The 25,732-nt window shown below is 39.4% G+C and overlaps 1 protein-coding gene across 7 annotated transcripts in view; it reads left to right on the top strand.

The window, feature by feature from the left end:
- The window catches only part of RBMS3 (RNA binding motif single stranded interacting protein 3), a 722,203-nt gene that overhangs the window by 570,097 nt on the left and 126,374 nt on the right, over positions 1-25,732 (top strand). For all 7 annotated transcript variants that reach the window (XM_075418969.1, XM_075418970.1, XM_075418972.1 and 4 more), the window contains one exon: positions 6,390-6,469. In XM_075418969.1, the coding sequence (XP_075275084.1) occupies positions 6,390-6,469 (80 nt within the window). The remainder of the gene's footprint in view (positions 1-6,389; positions 6,470-25,732) is intronic.

Below are 25,732 nucleotides of genomic sequence, written 5' to 3'. Positions count from 1 at the left end.
ATGATTGGATAGCTGAGCTGAAACTGGAAATCCTAAACATGCCCAAAAGACTTTGTGTGATATCTATAAAATATTCCAGTGGCAGTGGTGAAAAATTTCCATTTAGAGGCCTCCCTGGAAGAGGTTCACAGCATCACTGCAGGGTGCTATGAAGGTCTGTGGGAGAATATATCTCAAAGACCCTCAAATTTCCATCTGGCATTGCAAACTGGACCAAATTTTGGTGGACTCAGTACATGTCGAAGTAAATTGCCAGGCACGGAGCTGCGCTTTCAGGGAGAAGCAAACTCCACAGAGGAACAGGTGGGACAGGATCCTGAGACAGGTATCGGTGGGAGTCCATAACATGAAAATACATATGAAGCTCTTAAAGGTGAAGAGGGAGGAACAAGGAAAGTTAGGAGCCATCAAATAATTCGGCTGAGCAATTTTCATAATCCAAGCCTGAGATACTGTGAGCTTAATTGAAGAACTCCTTGGGACGTGGAAAAGGGGACAAGGAGGCATTGGGATGTATCTCGGGGAGGGACTTACTGATGCCACTGAATCAATGAAATAAAAATTGCATTTTATAACCCCACGGTAAAATACCGTTCAAGTATTATTTAAGTATCCTTCCTATAGAGATAATAATATTAATAATGCCATACATACGTGTACCACACTCAACTGAACAGTGGAGCAAGCGTTTTATAGGTCCTTTTAAATGATAAAGTGCAAAGAAAGAGTTAGAAACCACTAACTTTTTTATTTTGTTTGCTGTCTTGTAATTTAAAATGACCTTGCAAGATTCACGCCCCGAGCGACATTTTACAACTAAGTCGTAAGCCTCTGAAAACAGAAATTTATGATGGAAATGCTGACAGTGAGACAGTCAAGTATTGCACTGCTGGCGGGCACCAGTATAATACTTAACCTGAGACTGTGAAGACAGTAGCATAAATCAGCCTGGGTCTAGGTGGAAATGACTCTGTGTTCATAGTATTCTCTTCCAGTAACATGAGAAAATTTGTCCAACACAAACTGTCATAAAAGAATGTTATGATGCTGTTCCCAGCAAACAACCAAAGAAGTCAAGAGATTCTCCGTTAGCTGTCTCTATCATCTCAGAGCAAAAGCATAAAGCGAGGACATGCTTCCATCCACTTGTAACAGAGCTGGAGGGTCTGTAGTGGGGTATTTACCCATTCAGTTGTTGGGAGTTTGGGCTTCATCCTTGTCATTTTCGTACCTTGTTCTTCTGAAAGAGCTTTCAATGGCATGCTTTTCTCTGCCTGCATGTGGTTTTTATTAAACTTATCTCCTGCTTGTCTGTGTTTTATATGCCTTAAATTTAGTCTTTGGAAACAGCAACTGAAAGGGAGCAACAGAAAACTGGAAACAAGATTTTGAGCCCCCACAGGATCATTATTTTATTTATAGAAGTTTTGTATGGATTTCAGCAGACATGGATGTGCTCCAGTTTCCACTGAAGCAAAACGAGAGAGCCAAGCCTTTAATTTGTATGTTTTTTTCTTCAAAGGAAGCTGTGCATCTTTCAGGGTTTTTCAGGATAATATAGGTGTCATTTAGTTATATTGGATTTCTTCTGAAACAAAGAGGTTTCTCTAAGGACAGCACTGTAGCTCTGTGCAGAGATACTCAGGCAGCTCATAAACTGTCACCTTGGCATAATGGGTCATTCTGTGAGGTACAGTACGGACCATATCCCCAGAGAAGGGGAGCCTGTCCTGTCCTCACTGGAGTGGTTTCTGCAGATTTTGTGTATTCATCTGAGACAGGAAACAACCTCCTGTTGTTTGTGCAAACAGGACTGAACATGAAGAATATACAGGCAAGACATGTTGGGAAAAGATATAATTTATGAGTGATGGGGAGAACTTGTCAAAATTAATATCTCTTCCTAGGCTGTAAATGGCAAAGGGAACAGTTTTTCCAGCATAAAATGGATTCCAACCAAAAGGCACAAACATCTTGAAGCAGTCTCTTACCAGCTGAGAAGATGGGGACATATGATACCTAAGTCAGTTACAGGAGAGAAGAAAATCACAGGTTGCAGCTGTAGCAAGGTCTTAGAATGCCTGAAATTAAATTAGGAAAATAAATTAAAGAAATTAGTGAACATTTTGCCGTAGAAGGATGAAGAGTAGAACATAAGGAGGTGCTAAGACACCTCATACTAACCAAACCTATCTGTAGCTTTAGAGGATTTAAGACCTAAGATCATTTTCCCTGACCCCTTTTTGTGTCACAGGCAGTTGAAGTACTCTCAGTTACCTAATACAGAGATAATAATTGTCTTTTACTAAAATACAACTTTCAGAAGTAATTTGAAGACATCAACCAGAAAGAAAAAGCCACCTATTTTCTGTGTAATGTGTGCCAGTGGATCATCTTCCTTGCGGTTAAATGTTTCTGCCTAATTTCTCTTTCAGATTTATCTGGTTCTTGTCACAACTCCAGTGTGTATTCTAACTGTGGCCTCATTTCTTTGGACTCCTCTGCTGTATAATATTGCTACTACCTGCCTACCTCCATCTTTGTAAAATGCCTTAAATATTAAAGAAACATTGCCCCCCCCAAGATTTATAATTCCAGCTCTTATAAGTATAGGAAAACAACAATATTCATATGCTAATCATAACATAAATGTGGTAGTAACAATTCAATCTTGAAGTGTTTACTCTGGATATAAAACAATATAGTCCTGATTCTCATTTACATTATTATTAAGCAGAGTGACTATAAGGTATATGTAAACCAAACCCACATTTTACCACTAACTGGTAATTACAAGGTACTGAATATTTCTCATGTAATAATTATGTAATCATCATGTTATTCCTTGTATATAAATTTTATTAAGTTGTTTCTTGACACTGCATCAATCTTTGTAATAAGCATGTGTAAGACCTTTAGTTTTAAAAAAATTCCTTTACCTTTTTCTCTTTCTTTTTCTTTGTTCATGGTAAACATTCCGTGTTACTTATAACAACACACAATGAGTACTTTGGAGCCACTATGGTCTGTAGAGAAAGTAATATACTCTTTTTAAATGACCTAAAATAAATATTGAATAGCAAGACGTGAACATCAAGTTATTTGATTGTGATACTTGCCTAAGCACCCACTGGTTTTTTTTTTGTTCTTTAACTAATCATATTGAAATATTTTAAATTTGCAAACTATGGCTAGAAAAAAAGCATAAAAACAGTCTTCCGCTTTTTAAAATTCACTTCCTTTCCAATTGGATAGAATATAGACAGTCAACTTACTCGTATTGTATGTGGGAACTTTACAACTTAGTTTCCAGAACCTGGAGATATATAGACACAGGGGAAAATAAATTCTTATGGTTTTGCTGGTTCCTTTGTTTTAAATCATTATCTGTACCTTTAAAAATATCATAAGAATTTGGCCTATGGCTTTGATAAGTTTTTTTTTTCCCCTGCAGTGCATTTCCTGATTCAAAATAATACTCAGGTGCATTATAGTTATCTCCAAATTGCATTTAAACATTATTATCTGAGATCCTCTTAAGATCAGCACCAAAAACATACTGTTAAATAAATTTGAAAATGGTATTTTGTGAATGATCTGATCCAAAGGAAATCTCTGTACCATGTGAAGCTGATGTCCTCCCCTTTCCAGCAGAAAAGTTGAATATCTGTATCTTTCAATAGAAGGTTTTGATGCATCTAAGATCTTAATCTTTTCTCCAGAATATTCTCATTTGCCACATTTTTGTTCTATCTATTATGGGGGAAAAAAAAAAAAAAAAGAATTTAAGAGTGTTCTTCCCCCGAGTTTAACTGCACTCCAATGACATTCTTTTGTAGAAAATGTGTCCCCTGGAGGCTATATTTTAACATGTGACATTCCTGTTAATGATATTTTTATTAAATATCAGTCTCAACCAGCGTTTTGAAACATTTCTATCTCAGACAAGAAGAATAAATTAATGACAAAAAGCATATTTTGTCCATCTCCCCTGAGTTTTCAAACACATTCTACAACAGAGGAGCACCACAGCTTTTTGAAGAAAAAGTAGGTAGTTTTTATTAGTGCGGACTTAACAAAAGTATATTTTTATTTGGCCTCTTCCCAGGTATGGCTAATCTTTATGGCTACAACAAGTCAGAGCAGAAAGAGGGATGTCTGAATCGATGTGTGCAGAAAGGTTCAGCTTATGGGTAGGCACCTGCCATAGGAACTGCCACCTAAGCAGTTAATGTTGATCACTGTTTTAACTAAACTAAAACCAGGGTCAGACAATTTTAGTAATAAATCTGGTTGCTCTGTACCCCTGATTCCAAATCAGTCAGTGAGCTAACCAGCCTGAAGAACACAATTGGAAAGGGTTATTTTTTAAAAAAACAGATAACGTGGACAAGTGAAAATTAAAATTCGTAGCTGGGTGGCCCTGGGATAGATGCAGGCCTGATGAGTGGGCGGCTCCCGGGGGATAGGTCTACCCCATAGGCACACAGTGCCGAGAGCGCGCGGGGACTCAGGTAGGGGAGACGAGGGATGGATGCGGTTGTTACTCAGCAGCACGTCTGAAGGGAACATGTATAGGCAGCTTTGTCTATTGTGCTGCCTTTTCAAACGGGGTCGATAATGCCACTGTTGGTTTCAAGCGAAGCGTGTGCCAGATTACAGATAGCTTGCAATGGCATTTGAGAGACCTTAATTGTGAAACTTGAGAAGAAAATGTGCACATGCTTTTTCAGAGTGCTATTCGAATGATGGCCTTTTTATCCCAGAACACTGTGGGTTTCACTTTTATTCCCTTCCCACATAAAATGCACGAAGTGCACTGAGTCTCTTTCACTTGGCAGCTTGTATATTGCATTCTTTGCAGAGACTGCTTTGGCTTGTTAAAATGTACCCCATGTATTAAAATGAAATTGTCACTGCTGTGTGGTGCAACATAACATGGTTTGACACTAAGCGCCTGCAGCTACAGAAAACAGACTTTTATTGCATTTATTCTTTCAGAGACAAGAGTCTCTAAAGGCTCAGTGCAGACATTCGCTTAGTTAAATCTGAATGAAGCCAAAGTGAACAATCTAAGTTGCTGTCTTTGTGCTTGTAGAAACGGCCCAGCCCACATGATACGCAGTGATACAACCTGCAAGGAACAATTTTTAATGATTCCACCTCAAACAAACTGACAAAAGACTTTGACTTGCACAGAGAAGTAGTCTGGCAATCAGGGTTTTTTTGGGTTTTGGTTTTGATTTGGGTTTTTTTTGGTGTGATGGTGGGGTGGTCCTTTCAACTCTGGCAAACTTGTACCCCAGAAGACAAACTGCTGCTCTAAACTTTATGTGAGCCACGCGGAATGCATGTTAGTTGTTCCCAAAACCATGTGACAGGAAGGGTGGTAGATAAATTTGTTTTTAAAAGACTTAGACTGGTGAGAAGTAAGCAATATTTATGTCAGGGGAGTTATTTTGCGGAGAGTACCTGGAGGTAAGCACTGTTATATTGAACGAACATTGAACATGGCTTTTAAATACAGTTTTTCTAAGAAAGACAGAAGCAATATGATTTTTCTTTTTGCTTGCTTATTAGCTTTCCATTTCTCTCTTTCCTCTCTTCAAAGTCAATTTACAAGACCTGAAAGAATGGTGAATTCCCAGATGTAGTAAAAGCATGGTTTGGTATTTGACTACTAGATTTGTATTCTTTACAGTTCCTTCAACAATATATGTACCAGTTCACTGTTAATGCTTTAATGTCTCTAGGCTTGAAGTTATTATCTTGAGGCCATAGGAGATGAATAGTAAGGCATTTCACCTACCAGTATTACGTGCAAATTAGTCTTCGTCCAAAATGTGGCTTGATGTTCTAATAGGCATATATGCATTGTCTTTGGTTTTGCTATACAATCTGTCTTTGCAGGTTATTTTTTTAACATTGTAATCCTTAATAATTGTTGCTTAATCCTCTGGGTTCTTCTCCAAAGCCTGTATTTTTTTTTCATGCCATTTGAAGTTATTTTGGGTGCACAAGGAATCTAGAAACACATCCTTTGCCTTTCCGAGCAGCACGTGAGAGCATAAAGAATGTCCTTGTTCAGGGCGATCCCGGAGCCAAAAGGGGACTGTTCATTGACACGGCTGCGGCTCACACACAGCCGGGAGTGCAGCTGCAGGCTTTGAGGGTGGCAGGTCCTCTCTGCAAGCCACACTGTACCAGGATGAGCTCAACCAGTTTCTCTGCAGAAATCAGCAAGAACAGCTTTGAAGATTTCTCTCAGCATCCGTGCTTGTCTTTTTTTTCTCCTTTTGCCTTTTTTTTTTTTTGCTGACTGAGCACTTACTAACAGTCTAGTAACACGTATTGCCTTTTCCCCCATCCCACTTTCTTCTCTTTTCCAGAATGGAGTCTACAGAAAAATGTGAAGTAGTAATTCAACATTTTAATGGCAAATATCTGAAAACCCCACCTGGTTTACCAGGTAAGTCTAGCTATGATTATGAAATCTAAAATTCACTGAAGAGTTTAGAATACAGAAATGCTGGAATTTATGTTGAAATTGGCTTGTACTACTGGCCCTGCTAACAGGGTGTACAGCGTTCCTGGTTGAAGACTATCATTTATGACCCATAATAACATTTTTTTTGCCCTAGTTAGTATTATTCAAGCATTTCTCTTTAACAGTAGTAAATTTAAGTACATATAAAAATCATGTTGCCTTACTGTGTTTTTTTTTCCTTTTTAATGCATATATTGTGTGTGATATTTTTCCAGTTAGAGCAAAGGCCACATAAATAAATGCCAGTGCTTTTCTAACAATATAGGAATATAACTAGATCAGCAACTGCATTATAGTTAAAAAACAGCTAGGATTTCAAGTTGTAATAGCTTTGTATTCTTTACAGTTACTTGGTAATGTTACTAGATAGTGTTACTGTAGCATAACTGAGGATATTTCAAATATGAAGTGATTTTATACCATTTGTACTTGCCGTAGCTTAATGTAATCCTGCCATTTTCTGACAATACCCATAGAATACATTCAGTGGTGTGCCACATCGAAAGCCCGGTTCCAACCACTGTCTTGCTTTTGAAATCTTCAGCTGTCGTCATTGTGGTCATCAGCTGCGCAAAGTTTAGTGATCAGTTGCCTGATTCTTAGTGCTTGACAAGACCTCCCCGAGGCCACAAATCTGCAAAGATTTCTCCCTCAGACTGTCTGAAGAGCTACCTTCAATGAGCAGGAAATCCTTGCAAGAATTATATCCTAAGTTTTTCTCTTTTTTTCTTGTCTTTCTTTTTAACTTCCATTGAACTATTTCCTTTTTTAGTTACTTTCATTAAATTCTGCCCTATTCATTGCCTGGTTCTTTATGCAGAAGATGTACTAAATACTCTAATTAAAAGAGAGCCATCTGCACAGCTACTGTGTACAGTAATTGAATGCTGCAATGTACGTATAAATTTTAGTCAGATCACCTTCATGAAGGAGTATAAAACTTTTAGTACAAGGTGCAGAACTCCACTTTATGGATTTTTTTTTTTCAAAGGTAGTCAAAAACAATTTTTCTCAAGGCCGACCAATGAAGTACAACAGCAACTTTTTGAAGTACAACAGACTTGTGCTGTATAGAACAATGGGCAAAGCAACATAGGCAGAGACCTTAAACCTTTGGCATGCCCTTCTGCGTGCATACGTTGAGTCCCAGTGGTAATCTGTTTAATATCATAGCAACACCCAATGGAAGGAACGTGAATAGCAAGGAATCAGTAAGTGCGACTTAATCTTTAAAACCCTGCATGCTCCATGGTCACATTCCTGATCGTCTCATAGAGGACAAAATTTGAGCTATTTAGAAATAAAGCAGAATATTCTTACAGTGCCTGCTTGAGACAAAAAGGCTACATGGTAAAGAATGAAAGCTGGATATTGAAAAGAATATTTTTTTAAAAATTTTTAAATTAGTATACTGGGCATTCAACAGGAGCAATGTGGGACATCAAAATAGGAGTCTTGATAAGATAGCATGATTACTTACTTTTGTTCCAAGGGATACACTGAAATTGGTTTTTAATTATTATAACTTTTGCTGCTTTCTTAGTTAAAGAACAGGTATCAGCTTTTAGTTTCTTGAAGACGGTGTCCATGTGGGAAAATTGTCTATGATGTTTCTTTCATCATCGTGATCACATGGCATTTAGTTACAAGGATGAGCTGGGAAGTGACTATTTTAAGCATTTTCATTTATGTGACTACCCTTCAGATGTAGATAAAGCATAATGCAGCTTGGGGCTAAGCCACTGAACCAGGAACTGAACTCACTCAACTAAACACTAGATATCTGTAAGATCCCATTTTGCCCTCTTATTTTTGGTGGACAGATTTTGTAGCTCCAAATACAGATAATTAGAAATTATTGTAGGGTATTTGATCCACATAAAAGAGAATATTCGTGCCTCATGATTAGAGCACTCTTCAAATCCATATTTAAAAGATGTTCTCCTCTTCTTAAGAAGCCAGAGAACAAACCTGATCACTTGAACAGCTGGGTCGATTCAAGTCATACTGGTCACTCATATTCATTTACCTTTGATCCAGTGCAAAAACTACTCAGTCCTAGTTCTTCTTGACGTAGTTTCCCGTTAGAGCTTCTACTCAGTTTATACATCTGTGATATAAACCTGTATTTAAGCCTCTCAGCAACGGTGGAAGTGTCTTGCTTTATCCCCCTCCTGGCAGTTGCTTATCTTCCTGCATGGAGAAGGAAGGAAAATGAAGTCTCTTAGTGTACTTGGAAAATCACAATCAGGGTCTGAAAATTATCCTACCAGCATTTCAGTAGTTGGCATAGCAAGAAAATCATCTCTAGTTATTGCTGTGACCTCTTTATGGATTTCAGTTAAAAAATGGGGAACTGGAGAACATTAGCGGAAGTATGGAACACTATCTGTGACAGGATCTTACTGCCAGAGAAAATTAATCAATCCTTTTAGGGTTAAATCAAATTGATTTAGGATTTTCAGCTGCATTTCTTTCAGGCATAGCAGTGAACTGGGAGGGGTTTACATTTTTGTCACCATCTCCTCTCACCCATGCTCTGATATTCTAGTTCAGGCACGTCAGCTATTAGAAGGTTGCATGAGGCCCATCAGGAAAGAAAACAGCCTGGTGGCAGGCCATTTTGTACTACCCTAGCCCATGAGGCAATGGGATTACAGACCAGACAAACCATTTTGGCAGTTAGCTTCCACCCATGCTGTCTTACCCAGCTGTGTTCCCTGAGACATGATCCTGGTGACACAGGGATGTATGTGTGTGGCAATACCATGTCTGTAGGATAAAATGTTCACATGTTGTGGGGCAGTTGTGCCTGGTTACCATGTCATGATGGAAGAAGGAGCAGAGTAGGTAGTTTTCACGTGGTGCTGAATGACCCATCAGAAAGACTGGGCACCATGGCTCTGGCTTCCACAATGAATAAACCATAGACCGTGACTTAGTTATATCCCCCAAAAAAGTTATCTCAGACATTCATTTTGAATACAGAGCTCTGTCCCAACTAGTGTTTCCTTGGCAAATAAGATTTAAATTTAGTTGGATGTAGTTTTTTGTTGTTGGAAATAAGGTAGAATTCACGGGAGAGTAACTGTTGTGTAGCTGGGCATTTGAGCACAGCCAGGAGTCACACATCTAAGCTGGCCCAGGCCAACAATATGGCAGGAAGGGGTAAAGCAGTGTTGGCCTCTGTGAGGAAAGGCGGGCATGCAGGGCACTCTGGAGGCTCTGTATTCTGTATGTTCCCAAGGCAAAAATATATCAGTCCTTGTTTGACTTTCTGACTTCAACTACTGTCTGTTGTCTCTTAAAAATTGTAGAGCTGAGCACTTGCAGCTCCAGACCACTCTGCTTCAACCCAGTGAAAATATAGAGGCTATTTTCTGGCACTTGAAACATTTTGCTGGTCAGATGTGTAATGCCTAGGTAAGCTGAGCAGTATAGTGTCTATGTTAGTGAATTATTGTCGCTAAGGGTGCTTCTCTGTCCAACTCCTTGGCTTTGTTCCATTCCAAAGGGAATTGCTCCACTGTCCAGCTTGCTCAACTAATAAGCATTTAATGATGTTCAGTCTTACATATACAGTACAAAGTAATTGGTTGTCCCATAAATAATTAGTTAATATCTTTGCATTTCTTCCAGATTGAGAAATTACAGTTGTCTCCAGAAATCTGCAAACTCTCGATGCCTGGCAGTTTCTATGTTAACTTCATAAATATTCTGAGTAGCTTTGAGTGATTTTTTTTTTTAATGTGTTTTTTTTGTATTTGTTTTTGCTTTCCCTTTATCAGCACTGCTTTTCTGAGCTGAATAGACCAGGGCGTACTGGGTATATTTTCTTCCTATAGAGGGTGCACCCCACGTGAAACTAATTGTATAGGCTCTGTATTGCCAGTCTGAAAGAGAAGTCAGAAAAAAAGGATGCATCAGATATAGCACTGCGCTTTACCTCTCCACCAAGATGTGAAGGGCATTATTAATGATGGAAGTAGCTCACCCTCAGTACGTCAGTGCTGCATCTCTTTTTTGTTGGTGAATAAGGGACTTTTTATATAATCCTGCTGATCTATCACCTTTTGCAATCACTGAATTCAAGTACAAATTCCTAGCTTTTCTGTCAGTAACAAATTTATTTCTCTTTGGATGGGCAAGCTTAGGGTACAAGAGTTTTTGTTCAGTTCCCAGTATCCTTGGATGTCTTTAAAAAACTTATTTTTCTCTTTTTGAAAGAAATGCAATGACTTAATGAGTTCTTACTTTTCTCTCTAGAATTTCACGGGAACATGCCTCAATTGCAATAATTATCCTCTGCTGCTACAACAATTATGCTCCCTCACAGCATTTTCTAGTCATTATAGTACTTCCTAAATTTCTTTTGCTTTGTAAATACTTTTGATTGTCAGATGACATTGGGCCAATTACTGTCTCAGGGAAAAATTCAAGAAAGTCAGACACATGAATGCTACAATGCATGGTCAAGAATCTTCCTCTTAGTAGCTCTGTGTGGCTCTTATTGCTAATTTTAATGCCAGGTTACAAATATCTGATGAAAAGAAAGAAGAGGGAAGTATTATTCTTGTGTAGGTTAAGATCCCCAGGAGTATCGAGCGACTGTGGCATTTTGGGACTGACTTTTGCTACAGCAGAAACTCTTAAATAGAAAGAAATTATCTGCAACAATACAGATGTATTTGCAAATACATCATATCTTGCTTTAATCATTATTGGCCATGCATTTTTCTCTTGAAAAGGACCCAAGCACTGCATTTTTACAGACTCATTTCACCAGAATGAGTAGATATTTTCTGCCTCTCTCCTTAGTTTAAATATTTCTCTTAGGTCATCTCTTAGATTCTCCAACCATGGGGCATAAATTCAAATACTTGATATTTGCTTCAGAGAAGTAGACTTGGAGTAATGTATTTAAAGCAACATGTTTTCTAGGATATTATGTCTAAAAAGGTCATGAGAAAACAGTATTCCAGTTGAGGGTTAACTGTGCAATGGATAGTAGCAACATTTTACAATGTTTTTCTCTTAGTGGATTAACAAGTGATATCTTGATTATCATTAGTGATGCTGTAAATTGTTTTTCTGAATAAATGAACTTAAAATGTTTTGTTTGGTAACTTTTTAGCCCTAGCCCCTTTCTCTTAGTTTAGTGCTTTATCTTTTTATTTCATTGTCTCTTCATTTATATGCATAAAACACTGAAAAACTCTACCAAAATTATATTCGTGGGGAATTTACCTCACTTTATCAAGGTAGGTAATACATTACTCTAAATATCCATGTCTTTCTGTCTTGCTTTCTGTATATGTGTATATGTATTTGACATTTTAAATAAGACAAAACAGCAGCAAAAGGTAGAAACTAGCTATTGGTTCGTAGTTAGCTTAAAATATTTTTTGAGTGCTACAGAGAGCTTAAACAGGATAAAGAACATTCTGCTAGGTTTGGTACTGGTAATATTCAGTGGAGCTAGTTTAAAAAGGGGTTTTTCTTTTACATATTGTTATCCTCAGAAACAATCTTCATTCAAAACCCCAAATTCTCTCACTTATATCCTCAGTTCCTTTAATGGTTATGATGTTACGTGATTTTGTTATATTGTCTACCTTCTAAGAATTCAGTATTATGAATATTTTTATTGTTATCTACTGACTGCAGTATATAAATCCTTCTCTACTGTATCAGCAAATATGATCCATGTAAAGACCTTTGTAAAAAATAACTGTTTAACAAATTTTCTGCTTCTTTATCCTGTTTCCAATTCCTGGCTGTCATTATTTATGGAATCGCTGTTATGTTTCGCTTTCTGTGTTCCACAAGTGCACATGCTCAGCTCGTTGTTGGCAGAAATTTCTTTTACATCTCAAACCCTCGAAACATCCTTTAAATTTCTGTCAGTTCCCAGTCTTCATCATTGACATATAGTTAAGATCTTTCATTCTTTCTGTTATTGTCCTGCCTGAGTCCTGGTGATGACCAGTGAGGCCACAGTAACCTCTCCTGCTTTGGTGCTTCTCGAGGTGGTTCCCACGTCCTCGCTGATATGCAGGCAGCAGTCCGCAGCTCAGGTCTCTGTGACAAACTGCTCAGTGCAGAATGGGCTCTGTGGACCTGTCGCCTGGGTGGTGTTGGATGTTACGAGGTGCCTTGGTGGTATACACAGCTGTCAGAAGACAGTGTCCCTAGGGACATAGAGTTTCATTTTTCAGACATCACAAAATGGTTAAGATCACATAGACTTTGCAGGAGAAGGCCATAAAGATGGACTTTCTAATCAAGAAACTGCAGGATGGGTACTGAATTAGTAGCAAATACAAAATGTTTTGCTTCAAAAGCAGTTCCCCAGTTAGGTGTCTGTAGCTTTGTTTTGTGGCTCATGCAGGTTTCTGGGCTGTGGCTAACCCGGTCAGTGCGATGTGTTCTACTCTCCCTTTTAGAGCCATGGCTGTCACACACCATCAGCAGAGGCTCCTGGCTTTGCCCTGCTTCTGGTGCTCGACCAAGTTTTGCTTGCAGTTAATCCAGCCTTTTGTAATTCCTCAGCCATGGTTCTCCAACAGGCTCTGATTTCAACTGAAATAAAGTGTTTCTTGGACTGTCTGCTTCTTTTCAAAGACAGCCTCTAAAAGTCATCAAATCATAGAATAATAGAATCACTAAAGTTGGAAAAGATCTTTAAGATCATCAAGTCCAACCGTCAACCGAACACCACCATGCTTACTAAATTAGAACAGTCAGACGATACTGGAGTTGCTTCGTGCTATTCTTGAGCATTTCAGATGTGAAGTGTGTCATTTTTGATGACTGAACAAGACAGGTTTCTCCATCTTTAACTCTTTTTTTTTTTCTCCAGAATCATGTTTATGTAACCTTCCGTTGTCCTTGCTGTGCTGACATTTGTATAGATGCTTCTGGTTTCATAGCACATGTTCCATGTCTTGCTGAAAAGATCCATTTCAAATTTCCTAGATTTATTTGAATTTGAAGAGTGTATATTCTTTAAGGATAAGGGAAACTTTCTAGAAGAAAAAAGTTCCCCTCTCTACTCAAGACTTGATCTCATTTCCATTTAGCTCAAACAAAGACTCCCTTTAACTAGCAGGATACAGAATGAGATATTTACCCAGTAAACCCCAATAGCTGATATGCACTTATTTCTTGGAGGAACATGAGTTGGATTAATTTGTATTTCAGATATTAGGAGATGTGTATCAGTGCTAAATCACGTAGTTTGGGCTCTTCAGGGAATTTGTGTGAGAGGAGACAGAGTGAGAGGAGACAGAGTGCTGACATTGTCTAAGGCCTGGTTTTCCAGAAATATATAAAGATGTCGATAAAGGGAACGGTCTCAAAGGTCTGAAGTGCTAAAATTTATGTCAAATATTTGAGCTTGTACCGCTGTGTGAGTTGTTAGGACAAGAACTATATCTTTTCGTATTTTAAATAACCGTATTATGAAATACTGACTTCTGTTATCTGGCTTTATAATTAATGAGAAATTCTTTCACAGACTTTTTTATTACTTTGTAACTGGAAGTAATAAAAACCACATAAGATCAGTTTGCTTGTGGTATTGCAGTAATTCAGGTCGTGATGTATAAACCAGCATTACTGCAGTTTGGATTAAGATCTTTCACTTGGTTTGTAAGATTGAAGTTAGAGAACAATATGGCATATAAATGAGGAAAGATCATTCCTTGTTTCTCTCTGTCACAGTAGCACCTGTTATATCTTTCCTAAGGTTTCCAGAAGTCTACAGCATAAATGGAGAATTGCATTCCTTTCTCATTCGTAATATCTAGTGGTAATAAGCTGTGTCACAGTTTATCTAAACTAATTTTAATATATACATTTTTTCTTTTAACTCAAAGTGTATTTTTGCTTTGAAGTGTGACTATGTATATCAACAAATCACTTCCTTTTATATACAAAGGCAGATACATTTGCTTCTGAACAAAAAAAGTCTCTTCTATATGTTACTACTGCATAACCAGCATGGCTGAGAGCGTGTGCACTGGATTCTGTTGTGCCTCATACATCAGCAGGAGAAGTGTCGGCAGGTTCTGGTCCAGGGACAGTGCTGTTCCTTGGATGCACTTGTAAAATCCAAGATGAGACAGATGAGTTGCACAGGTGTTATGGCAGGCAAAATTTATGAGCCAGAAAGATTCACAGCTTGAATTTCAGATTGTTTAGGTCTAAAGGGCTGGCAATTTAAAACAAAGCAAAACAAACAAATGAAATCATGCAAATCAGAGTATGAAACAATGTGGATCACTGTGAAGTCATTTGTACATGATTCAAATTTCAGGGATGAATTCTGCTTTTGCATCAACTTTGGCCAGCAGTGGCACAAATCCTCCTGTTTCTTCCTCTCCCGCATTGCTTTATTAGTCCCTTCAGGACACTTTAAATGATGGAGTACATCTGCTTTGCAGGCCCTGCTGCTGCAGTATAGTGTTGTCACACCTGAGCCAGCTAGTTTAAAACTCGTTTAAAAAGCTAACTTGAGCAAGGGTATCAATCTAGCTGAGCACAGACTAACCACTTGAGTTCATAGTGTGTAATGCTCAATAATATCCAGCAAGTGGTTTACATGATTTTTTTTTTAACTGAGGAGAATTAGTTCCCTTTCAGCCCTTTCATAGAAAAATTCTTCCTTTCCTCCTCCTTCCTCCCTCCCTCACACTTTTCCACTTGCTTTCACATTAAACATTTTTAAATTTGAAGTATAGAGAAGTTTAAGTCAGAAGTTTCAGTCTGAACCTTTGCCCCATAAATTCTGTCTAACCTGAACAAAAAAAGTTTTTTTGAAGCTTAACGATATACGAATAGATATTTTTTGATTCAATTCTTTGGACATCCATATTTCAGCCAGAAGTGGAGGCCCCTGGGATTGGCCTTTTCAGATATCCCAGTAAAACTGGAGCATCGATTTTCCACACATTTTTGGAACACCGCTGTAAATCAGTAAGCGTCCAGGTGACGACGCCCAGTCTGTGCTGCCTGCAGGGCTCGATGGGGACGCAGCGGCTGCTGCCTTGGAGCACGCTTGGGCGACAGGCAGCCTCACAGAGACTCGCAGGTGGGTTTACTCCATCAGGGCTGGTATCAAGGGTTTTCTCCAAATGCATTTTTACTGGCAGAGCTTGCAAAGAATTAGGTGACTTGGAAAGACGATATGCATCTGAACTTCTGAGGGCTTTTGTGAACAGAAGTCAGCCTGCATGTGCTTGGAGTGTCCTTAAGCATTTTGGGAGAGATTTTGTGCTGGTGACTTTAGGAAGGACTGCGTAGCAAGGAAGGGAGTGCAATGACAGAGGGAAGGCACAAATAACAAGAAAGGAGTATACGGGTCCTGTCTTCCCTTCCTGGTCTTAGCTTTCTGCCACCTTCCCTCTCTCCCTCCAAAGTAAACCTTTCCCTGCCACCAGAGGAGCATTGAGGACTCTTCTGCAGGGCTCCCCCCATCCCGAGAGCGTGAAGTGGTGTAAAGGGTCTGAAGTAGCGTGCGAAGATCTTTCCCTTTGGGATTCATCCAGCCAGAGTAAGAAGAGTGGTATTGCAACAGCAGTTTCCATATGTTTTGAATACCAGGAGCCTCTTGCATAATTGACGTCTCTCTCTCTCCCCCTTCTTCTCTTCAAATGGTACTGCACAACAGAGAAAAGCAATTCAGCCTGAAAGCACAGGGAGAGCAGGAGGCTTACAGATTATTTGATTGGGGTTTGGTGGTTTTTTTTTTTTTTGGTCACAACAACAGTGTTATTATGCTGGTTGGCAGTCCTTAGCAGATGTAAAAGCTCCATTTCTTGACCATTTCTGTTAGTCTTTCTTGTTTGAATGGCAGCATTTGATCACAAGATCATAGAAAGGTCTTTCCCAGGTTCAATCACAGGAACTTGAAAGAGGGGCAAAACAGCCTACATTTTACTAGGACTGCCTTAGTGTCTGTGATGTGTCTGCAATTTACCTTCTACAATGTAAGAGACATCAAGAGGGAGGGGAAAGGTGCTGGATATCTGATTCTACATTTATCCTTTTGTTAAAGCTCATTAAAACTGCATTTGCTATGTAGCTTTTCCCCCAACACACTGTGTGTAATCCTCAAGTATATAGCATTTCCACAACTGCTGCTGTTCAGCAAAGAAAAAGAAATCAAAAAATGAGAGAGGAGGAGGAAAGGAGTAATTTAACTCTTTGATTGCACAGGTATGATATGAAAAAATATTTTTCAAAGGCCAAGTTTTACAAGCCTTACTTCACGTAAGACTTTCCATTTCAAAAAATGCAAATTTTCACCACCAAAAAAATCTTAACAAAAAATGTTCCAGTTGTCATGGATGGCTGTTCCGTTACAGTATTACATTACTGAATACAGTCAGCATCTTCCTCATTTAAATTACTGATTACACTGTGAATTCACTGATTCTGAGCCTTTTTTTTCCTCTGGCTTTTTCCTTCCTTTTCCCTTTCCCTTTCTCTTTCCTCCTTTATGCTTTTCCATTTCACTTTTTCCCTTTTCCTTTTCATTTCCTTTCTTCCTTTCCCCTCTTCCCCTCCCCTTCCCTTTCCACTCCTTCTCTCTCCCCTGCTCCTTCCAGTAAATACCGTAACTTTGTGATCCAGTGTAATGTTTTGTAGTTCAGAACTGTCACTATGAAGTCTTGAGGTATGTATCCAAACTAGGAAAGTATGACCCAGTAGCCTACTAACTGTATTCTTGTCTGGATTTCCATCTCCAAGCTCACCTGCTGTAACAGCACTGTGAGTGAGCACCTGCCCTGCAAAGCGATCTCCTTAAAGAATTTCTCCATCAGCTGAGTTTTATATGGCAGCGTAATGAAAGCCTCAGCATTTGGGATTTTCGAAAGAAGCCTGGTAGCATAGGAGTAAATACATTGTGAGAGTCTGTCTTTCACCAATGTGGGAGTTGATGTCATTGGTTATTTTCATCTCTAATTTATCTTACTTCAGACTAGCCCCGAGGGTGGCTCTAATAGAAACCAGGGAAAAGCGAGTGGAATTTTTTAAAAGCAGAGAGTATTCTCCCTGCATGCGAGTGGCAGCACTAAGAAACTTGCCTTTGCCGTAGGAGGCTGTGATTCCAACAGGTGTGGTTTGTGGTGGATGCGAGTTTAGGTTGACCAGTTTTTCCTTTTCAGTCTGAGTTATCTGTGTTTCAATATACCGCATATAATATCAGAAAGAATAGTCATTAAAAATCCTAAATGCATTTTTTTGTGATTGAGGTGCTGGTCAGCATTTTTTCATTTATGTAAGTACATGTTTTGCCTGCCTGTAGTCTCAACCAAATACAGAACTTTTGGCATTTCATTGAAAGTGGGATTTAATTTCAGTGCTAAGAAGCTAAAAGATAATAGTTCAAGATGGAAAATACTGAAGGTATTGGAGCATGGCTATGTTTAATTTTAAAGCTTTTTCCCCAAGATGTTCCTTGTTTGCTGGCTTTGAAAAAGTAGGAAATGTTCAGCACCTGTAAAAATGTGCATAATGAGAGGACTGACTCAGGATTCTATTGTTCTGACCATTTTGTGTGGTCTTTGATTCCCGAAGGTTTTTCTGGACATCAGAGTGGTGACCTACAGGAGGCTTATTTTGTAAGTGGGCTCCATACCAGTCCTCCAGTATCTGTTCCTAGTTGAACATCATTGGTATTTTTTTAAGTAGTTTGAGTAAGATGTACGTCAGTCCCATTAAATTGCATGGATATGTAGGTATTGAAGTCTTTTAGGCTTTAATGAAACTATTGACCGTTAATCAACATTAATATAAGCAAGTGTATGAAAATGGATAGATGGAGCCAGACTGTCAGACCTGAGATATAAAACTGTTTCTTTATCCAGCAAAAACAACTTGGAAGCTGAAAGCTTCTATTTGTCACACAAGAAAGATCAACTCAGGATCAGGAGAAAGATCCACCCTTCCTTTGAGCAGAGAATTTCAAAAAGATGCTAATTATATTGATTTTGATAGTGGGTTTTGTTCAGCAGATGTTTTTCTCCTAGGAAATACATGAGGACCACCAACATACTTCAAAGAGACCCCCAGAAAGACCAGTCACCACATAATGGTTTTCAGTCACCACTGGCGGGGCTGAATCAATGGCTAATTTGTTATCTCATTACCATTGCTCACGCATCAGATCCTGTACCTAGCAGTGAACATGAAAACCTTTCCGCCTGATTGCTGCACAGCTTCTAATAACAAACAGAAACTTAATTCTATTTATTTGCATGTTTCTAACCTTCTGCAGGGGAAGAGCAATACAGGCAGAGACTAGTGGTAGCTGCTGTGCAAAATTGCCATTGTAATCTGGCCCTTTTTCCAGGAACACAATGAATCCCAAGCAGTCCAGTCTCCATCTGAAACCTGTAACAGAGCCCTAAGGAGGCATCATGAAAGGCTTTAGCCAGCACAAGTGCATTTGATAAAATTAAATGTGGCTGTCAGAACTTAAAAAGTTGTTAATAAGAAATGAGAATAACTCAGTTATCTAACACAGCTGACAGATTCCAGCTATGGGTCTGTTGACGGTTTCTGTACACCATCTAAGGGGGATCTGGCAGAGAAAGATCAGTCAGGGGAAGAGATGATGCCAGGTTAGTTAGGACGTCATTCCTTCCACCGGACCCATGAGCAGAGAAAACTTTGTTATGTACCGCAGTGGAAACTCCACAGTGCATGCTTTCTGTGAGGGAGCTGCAGCTGGTAGAAATACCATGGGTTTACTCTTCGTTTTAATCCTCATTTTGTAACTTTTTTAGTGTTTCGTAACCTGGTACTTTCTTGGTGAGAACAGGCTTGTCCTGCACAAGCAACTGCTTGAAGAACAGCTGACTGCATCTCACTTTTCTTGCTGCTGAGCACCTTGGAAAGGGTAGCTTAGTTAATAAAATGGTTTTACATCACACTTTTCTGTTGCCAGCAGGCTGAGTGCAGTGTGTCTTCCCTGCAGCTAGCGTTGCCTTGCTGTCACCATCTCTTTTATGCCAGCATTTCAAACATTTCCACCATGGGTTTTGAGCAGCCTCAGCTGCACTGAAGTTCTTGTAAATACAGTCCTGCATCTACGTGTCCGGTGCCTGCAGCACTAGATCAGATGCCATCTGCATCTTGTCACTTATCCGCTTGTGAAGGAAGGCGTTTGTCGGTCGGGTGATGACACAGCACAGATTCCTCCACCCTTGGCAGGCAGACTGGGCACCAGTGGCTTGGACCTACAGCCTATCCCTTGCTGTGCTTTTCTCAGTGCAGAGTCAGAATTGCTTAATGTTTTACGCTGTGACAGATTAGACAGGAGAAACCTTCTGTTGTCCGATAATCTCTTTTGATACCAAGTTTGTATCATTGGAGCTAAATCTGTATGACAGCTACTCGTCTTGCTTTGTCTGTTTTGCTTGGGCTTTTTGAGCTCTGATACGTGTGAAAGATGTTGACTTGAGTACGCCTTACATTGTTGATTTTTGTAGATGAAGATACAGTCTAACAATCTGGGAAAATTTGAGCTGTGGTCCCCCTGTCATGCCAGAATTGTTGGCAAGCCCATTTTTCATCAAAGCTGATTCTCACAGGATTGTGTGTATGTATAAATAAATATATATATATATATATATATGTTTGGGGGGTTTTCCCTCCTGAGATGTTGTTGATGACCTTGATTGAGAAAAGTTTCCTAGCTCATATTTAAATAACTCTTACTCAAATTTTAAGAACATGCTTGATTTTTGTCCTGGACAGCAGTGGTCTCCCAAGTCTGAACCTTCGGTTTAAAGAGTAGAGGAGCAGCTGAGTGAGAGACCAAAGTTCATTTTCTAACATCTGCTGAGGTTTTGAATGATGGTTTTGAATCTTTCTCTTAAAGACAAATGAAAGTTAATAATTTTGGATAGATCAAAATCAATTTATCTGAATTATTTGAACAAAATAAGAACTCCTCTGAGTCACCAAATTTCTAGAGGCATATTTACATCCAGTTACATTAAAAACCAGTTCTGTTCTTTTTATACTTTGAATGCTCTGGACATTTTTGTTTGTTCAATATACATATCTATTTCCATTCCATTCAATGTCCCTAATACTTGAGCATCTCACAAATGAATTAACTCACAGAGTAATATACCGAGTAATCTTCGGCCATGCTTTATGACAGGGAAGGTGAGACCAAAGAAGGGAAGATTTGTTAATCTGTAATTAATACATAGCTTTTCTATATACTTTTTTTCTAGCAGATCTCAAAGAAATCTAGGGTTTAATCCTATATCTTAACTCAAGCTCATTAACTCTTCTTAAAGTCAGATTGTGTTTTGGTGGGTTTTATTTTGGTTTTAGAGGTTATAAAACTGTTTTCCTAGGTAATCCTTTTTAAGCCATTCAGTTTTCTGATATTTTAGCATTGTGTGTCAATTTTTGAGACCATTGCTGCCTGCATCGTCCATCTGGATACAGCTTTTAATTTGTTGGCATGTGCTTTTGTGCTGAAATACCTGTCTCTTGGAATTAGATCTCCGGGGATGATGGGGATGGGGAATTGAGCCATGGATGTTAACAGTCACATGCATCAGTTCGTTTTTACGTGCTTCTGCAATTGAGCTTAGCTCTTAAAAAAGGACTCTTGTTCCTTTCAAAGAGGATATCCTTTTGCTCCTGTGGCAATTTAAAGGTCTGTCCCAGATATCTGCCAAAACCAAAATAACAATTCCTTAGGTATTTCCTGTTTTCTCTTGTTAAGAACTGTAAAGCATCTATCAACTTTTAAAGCAGTTCCTCCTCTTCCGTACTAGCTTTTAAAAGTTGCGTCAGTCTTAAGAACAGCCAATTCTCAGCACATTCCCTTGCATTCAACATCCTGATAGACTTTTCTTTTGCTATTTTGTCTTCAATTTCATTCTTTTTTCTGTGTGTTGACGTCTTTCCACTGGTTATTGCCTGTTTGGAAATCTCAAAGCTCTATTCCGAACAAAAAGACAGTCTTTAAGATGCGGAGTCTCCTCCTTTGCCAAAATTAGAAACAACCTTAAGGCTTTTGTTAGATCCTGGTTTTAATTTCCTGGTTAAAAGACTTCTTCCCCTCTTTTTTTTTTTTTTTTTCTAATGCCTCCCCCTCAGTATTTGCCTTAGCATTGGGTGCTCATTTCCATGCACAGTGAGATGACAGCTCTGAGAATGTCTTTGGGCTTGTGAGCTCACAGGAAGAGGATGCTGGGGAACAGGCACTTAACAGTATCATCACTGCTTTCCCATGCCTGTTACTGCTTGATTTAGAGAGTAGATTCTAATCTACTCTCTTTATGTTCTTTGTTATGATTATTGGATTTTTTTCATTGTATAAAAATAAAAAGGGGCAAGTTTGGAGTCTCTGCATGCTAGATTGTTAGTATAATTTTAACATCCCACGGGAAACATTTTTTCTCCTGAGATTCTTTCTGATTGTCAGAGTCCCAATAGTCCCTGACCAGGTTCCTGCAGATACTTCACACAAGAGGAGTTCAATGTTTTAATACCAGATTTACTTATTTTAAGATGTTTGACATTATGTGAGATAGTGATTTAGAACAGCAATACGGCAATATGCTGAAACTACAACACAAGCATGATACAACAATTGTTAAATACAGTGGAATCACAGTAGAAATGTGATTCCCGGGACTGGTCTCTGTATGCTTCACCATCATGATGCTGAGCATCCCTGGTCACTGGAAAGGAATATGTGCCTTGAAACCCGCTCAAACCTATTGCCCTTTTCCAAGTTTGTTGTATTAGTTGTCCAGTTTTTATACTTTATGTGGACCTGAGTCTTGTAGACACTTCTTCCATGCTGGTCTGGCCAGCTCAGGAGGACATTCACATCTTTTGGATTAACTCAGGGAAGTCCGTTTACACAAACAGGTGATCCACTTAACTGATAGTGCTCTTTACCTAAAACAAATGCCACTTTACGGAGCCCTTTGTGTTGAGCTCAGTTTTCTCAGCTTTCTTTACAAGGCAGTGGTCACCCACTATATTCTTCCGCAAGCTTCATGAGCACATATCTCACCTGTGCCCATCTCCTCTGAGCCTGCTTCCAAGGAGGAGGGGGTGTTGGCTGGTGATTTTTTACCCCCATCTCAGACCAGCACTAGTGATCACTGCTGTCGCACAGTGAGCTGAATACATTCATCACATGAATAACCAGCCTTCTTGCCTGGGCACAGTGAGAGTGAGAACATATGCCTATAGAGGATGCCGGTGGGCCCACCTCCATGGATTCGGCTATGTCACTTTGCTCTTTGGGCTCCACCCCATCATCATTTACGCCAGGACTGGTGATGACTCGTGCCAAAGATGTCATCCCAGATGTTCCTCTTCTTAATCCGTTGCCTTTCCCTGCTAGGCCGAATGATGCAGTTCATGGCTCAGTGAAGTGCCTCTTCAGCACGCCACCCGAAGGACAGCAGCCTCTGCTTGTCTGGATCTCCTTGGAGACGTGGAGCATCAGAAGACTGCTCCGATGGCCAGTGTGCTGGTGGCCCATGTGTGTGGCCATCAAGGCGGCCTCTTGATATCATGGGCCACCTCACTGCCTTACTTCCTGGGTCCCTTAGAAACATAGACCCCTGCTGCTGGCCCACAACTCACCGACGTCCTCGTCCCTGTAGCACCAAGGAGAATGAGCAGCTGCCAGTCCTGAGCTACAGGCTGTGCTCTGTCCAACACGTCTGAGGCAGCAGGAGGGCTTAATGTTTTAACAGGAAATTTATGTATTTGAAGATATTTGATGTAATGTGGGATTTTGATTTAGAAGAGTGATGTAGCAGTATATGGAAATCACAACACAAGCATGATACAGCAATTGTAATACACAGTTGTAATACTGAATCACAGTACAAACCTGATTCCCAACACCGGTGTCTGCGTGCTCCACCATCACAAAGAGGGAGGTTTTGTCCTAATTAGAGAAGTCCCAAACATGGATTGAATAAAATGTAGACTGGAAATCTTTAGATTGCCTGCATAATGAGGCATTCTTATTATTTGTTTCCTAATACTTTATATTCTGCTGCTTAATCTGTGAGAATAAGTGTTGTATTTTTTTTCTGTCTTAAGTCACGGCTCTCATTTTAGCCAATACTTCTTAAGGACAAATTTTGTGCATCACTAAAATCAAATCCTGAAAGTTGCCAGGGGAAGGGGAGAGGAGAGCCTGCATAGTGCTGGCAGTTATTTGGAGACTTGGAGTCAAAGACTCTAGGGTAATTGTGCATGACATTTCAGATCTGAGATCTGTCTGCATCAGAAAGGGGGACAGCTCACTTGAAACACTTCCCAGGATCAAGGCATTTTTTGTCTCGATCAGGAGTTTCAGGTTTAAATGGCAATTCAATCAGATGTATCTTGTGCCATCAGCGTGTGGATGCCAGCTCAGCCATGCAGGGAAAGGGTGGCTTCATGTGTGCTGGTGGGAAGTTACACCAGGATGTAAGGCTGCATGCGGTTCCTATAGTATAAAATACTGTCACTGTTGATTTTTTAGGCATTATGGCTGAAGTGAGGCAAAAGCAAAACCACTACAGTAATTTTCAATTTTCCATGCTAGAAAAAGAGAGGGAGGGAGAGCCTAGATAAGATGTGGATAGTGCAAACCATGTATACATGAAGCTACCCTAACCTTTGATATACCTGTAAACAATTTCTGTAGAGAGCAGGGGCAGCTTTTAGAAAGCAACAGCCAAGATGTGGAGAGCAATGGGCATTGCGCATCCCATTTTCTATGCCGTGGTGCTGGAGCCAGGAGTGTCTGATGAACTCTCGTAATGAAACATTTGAATGCTTTGAGCAGTTGAACACAGTTCAGCAAAGCAGAGCTGAACTAATGTGGACTGCCTGTTTGCCAGTAAACAGATAATTGCACTCTCTTGTATAATTGAATTTTCATGAAACTAAAATACACTTTGGTAAAGTCCACTAAACACACCAAATGTGTTCTGCTTGTGGGTCCTGTATATAGGGGCTCAAGATATTGAGAGGAGGGGGGGTGTCTGTCAGATACACAGATAAGGCTTGAGGTTAAATTGTTGTAAAAATAATACAATTTCCACATATTATGCAATCTAGATGTTTTTACACAGAAGGTTTTTCATTGCTGCGGCTCTTACTGACAGTGATCTGTTCATAGATGAATTAGAGTCAGGGAACATTATCAGGCCACAAAAAGTTCTTTTGTTTTTGCAGAACAACCTTGCAACTGTATCATTCATACGTGGTTAGTTTGCATTTCTTGGCTACTAGCCATTCTAATGGTAAAGAGCATAGGACTGGACAATGTGAGGTTTTTGTATTGTGTTGTGCTATTTTTTTAAAAAGGAAAAATCAAAGAATCGTTCTGATTCATGTTCTTTCTCACGAGGCTATCATTTCAAAGGCTCGGCATGCAAGTTGTGTCATCATAACCTCCTCTGTTCTTCTTTAGTTGGTTCATGAAAAATTTTCTCATGGAGGAGGGGCTGGATATTCTCAAGAACATTCTTGCTCTTCGAAAATAATAAAGATTTTCTGATGCCCTGAGGCTCTGTGGGCAGGGTTAGTAATTCCTGTTTGTTACTTCATTCACAATCACTTTCCATTGGGCATTACAACCTCACTCTTATTTACAATTCTGGGATTTGACCTCGGGCTAGGGAATCGGAGGCTTAGTTCTTGCTTCTTCTCTGTATGCTGTACAGGCTGCAGTGGGGAATCAAGCATACGTATCTGACTCCCTCATAACTCTTGCCAATGAAAGCTGAAGAGCTTCGGCAGAGAGTCTCTTGTTTGGTTTTCAGATGTCCTTTTGGTTTTGATGTCTGAATTTAAATATCTGGTGGTAGTTTTCCAAAGTAAAGACCACCTGAAGTTCTGCTGCTTAAAAGAAACGTCAGAAAATGCTCAAGATAAGAGAACAGACACTTTTAAGAACAGAAATACGAGATGGAGGGATTCTCATGATTTTCTAATTCCTTCATCTGTTTAAGGACCTGGATGGAAGATAATTAAATGTTAATGGTGTTCTGGAATTATTGCTGTCTCTATTCAGTATAGGTAAAAGCAGTGGTACATAGTTTTTTTTTGACCAAGGGACAGCCTTGGTCTTCTGTCAGCCTTTGGACGTTTTTGAAAATTATCTTGTCACCATCTTTT

The sequence above is a fragment of the Opisthocomus hoazin genome, chromosome 4 (assembly GCF_030867145.1).
Source record: "Opisthocomus hoazin isolate bOpiHoa1 chromosome 4, bOpiHoa1.hap1, whole genome shotgun sequence".
Lineage (NCBI taxonomy): Eukaryota > Metazoa > Chordata > Aves > Opisthocomiformes > Opisthocomidae > Opisthocomus > Opisthocomus hoazin.
The sequence above is the reverse complement of the archived record's forward strand: the minus strand, read 5'-3'. Positions and strand labels throughout refer to the sequence as shown.